Consider the following 1,225-nt stretch of genomic DNA (forward strand, 5'->3'; position numbering starts at 1 on the left):
TCAAGCATAGTATAATTGTAAATGGGCTGACTCATATCACGCTCATAACTGTGCCTGATCTACAACAGGGAACTGCTGCTTTTTCTTTCCTGATCCTTACTATTGTCATTTCCCTCTACTTCTTTTGTATGTTTGTCACACTCTTGTGACCCGCTATTTCCGGGGTGCCTTGATAGTCGAAGCAGACCTTGTGATGTGAAGTGAGCTGAATAAGTCTGATTCCCTGTATAGACTTATCTGTTGACACCAACCCCTTGACGCTCATATGACCTTATGCAGTTGCGAGCGCCGTAAAACCCTCTATTGTAAAAAAACAAAAACAATAACACAAGCTTGAAATCATGAATATATATGAATGGGTGATTAGAGGGCGTCACTTATAGGTCCTACATCTTAACTTTTCTTTATCTGTTTCTGTCTACCTGGAAGGATTTTACAGCACAAAATGGCCATTATTACGTCGACGTACTTCCTTTTCCTCAAATAAAACACGAGCCTGTATCAGCGTCGGTGGTGTAGTGGATAGGCGCTTCGTTATCGCACACAGGTGACTCGGGTTCGATTCCCAAATGAGAAAAAATTCTTATCGAGTATCTCGGTCTTTCTGCTCGGATGTTGTATCCCTATCAGCCCGGGTTGGCCCTGACAGGCTATGTCGAAGCCAGCTGTCTAAATGATCTAAATTGTGCCGATGTGGTCGTGAAACAGCTACAGCATTGACAACAACTACAACAACAACAACAACAACAACAACAACAACTAAACAATGTATTATAAACAAACAAACAAACAAAAACTAACAAATTGTTAAAATTAAAAACAAAACAACTGTGTTTTTAACACACAAGAATGTAAGTATTGCGATATAGCGATCAACTAAAGAGTACCTACCCCCCCCCCTCCCCCCTCCCCACAAACCTCCGCCAGTGTTGGTCAACGTCAGCTGGTCTGCCTCGCCCGCGCGCTCCTAAAGAAGACAAGAATCTTGATCCTGGACGAGGCCACAGCGGCAGTGGACATGGAGACTGACCGTCTCATCCAGGACACCATAAGGGAAGAGTTCGACCACTGCACCATCATCACCATCGCCCACAGACTCAACACCATCATGGATTATGACAGGTACAGGGTTATTAGTAATTACTGGTCATTATTATAATTACGTGTATTATTACTACTAATTTTATCATTATTACTGTTATCATTATTATCATTATTATTATTA

The 1,225-nt window shown here is 41.8% G+C and overlaps 1 protein-coding gene across 1 annotated transcript in view; it reads left to right on the forward strand.

The window, feature by feature from the left end:
* Positions 1-445: 445 nt before the first annotated feature.
* LOC106013450 (multidrug resistance-associated protein 1-like) overlaps positions 446-1,225 on the forward strand; it is a 2,612-nt gene continuing 1,832 nt past the window's right edge. The window contains exons 1-2 of the mRNA XM_035972927.1: positions 446-465; positions 928-1,122. Of these exons, the coding sequence (XP_035828820.1) occupies positions 446-465; positions 928-1,122 (215 nt within the window). The remainder of the gene's footprint in view (positions 466-927; positions 1,123-1,225) is intronic.

Source organism: Aplysia californica, unplaced genomic scaffold (genome assembly GCF_000002075.1).
Source record: "Aplysia californica isolate F4 #8 unplaced genomic scaffold, AplCal3.0 scaffold00911, whole genome shotgun sequence".
In the NCBI taxonomy this organism is placed as follows: Eukaryota; Metazoa; Mollusca; class Gastropoda; order Aplysiida; family Aplysiidae; genus Aplysia; species Aplysia californica.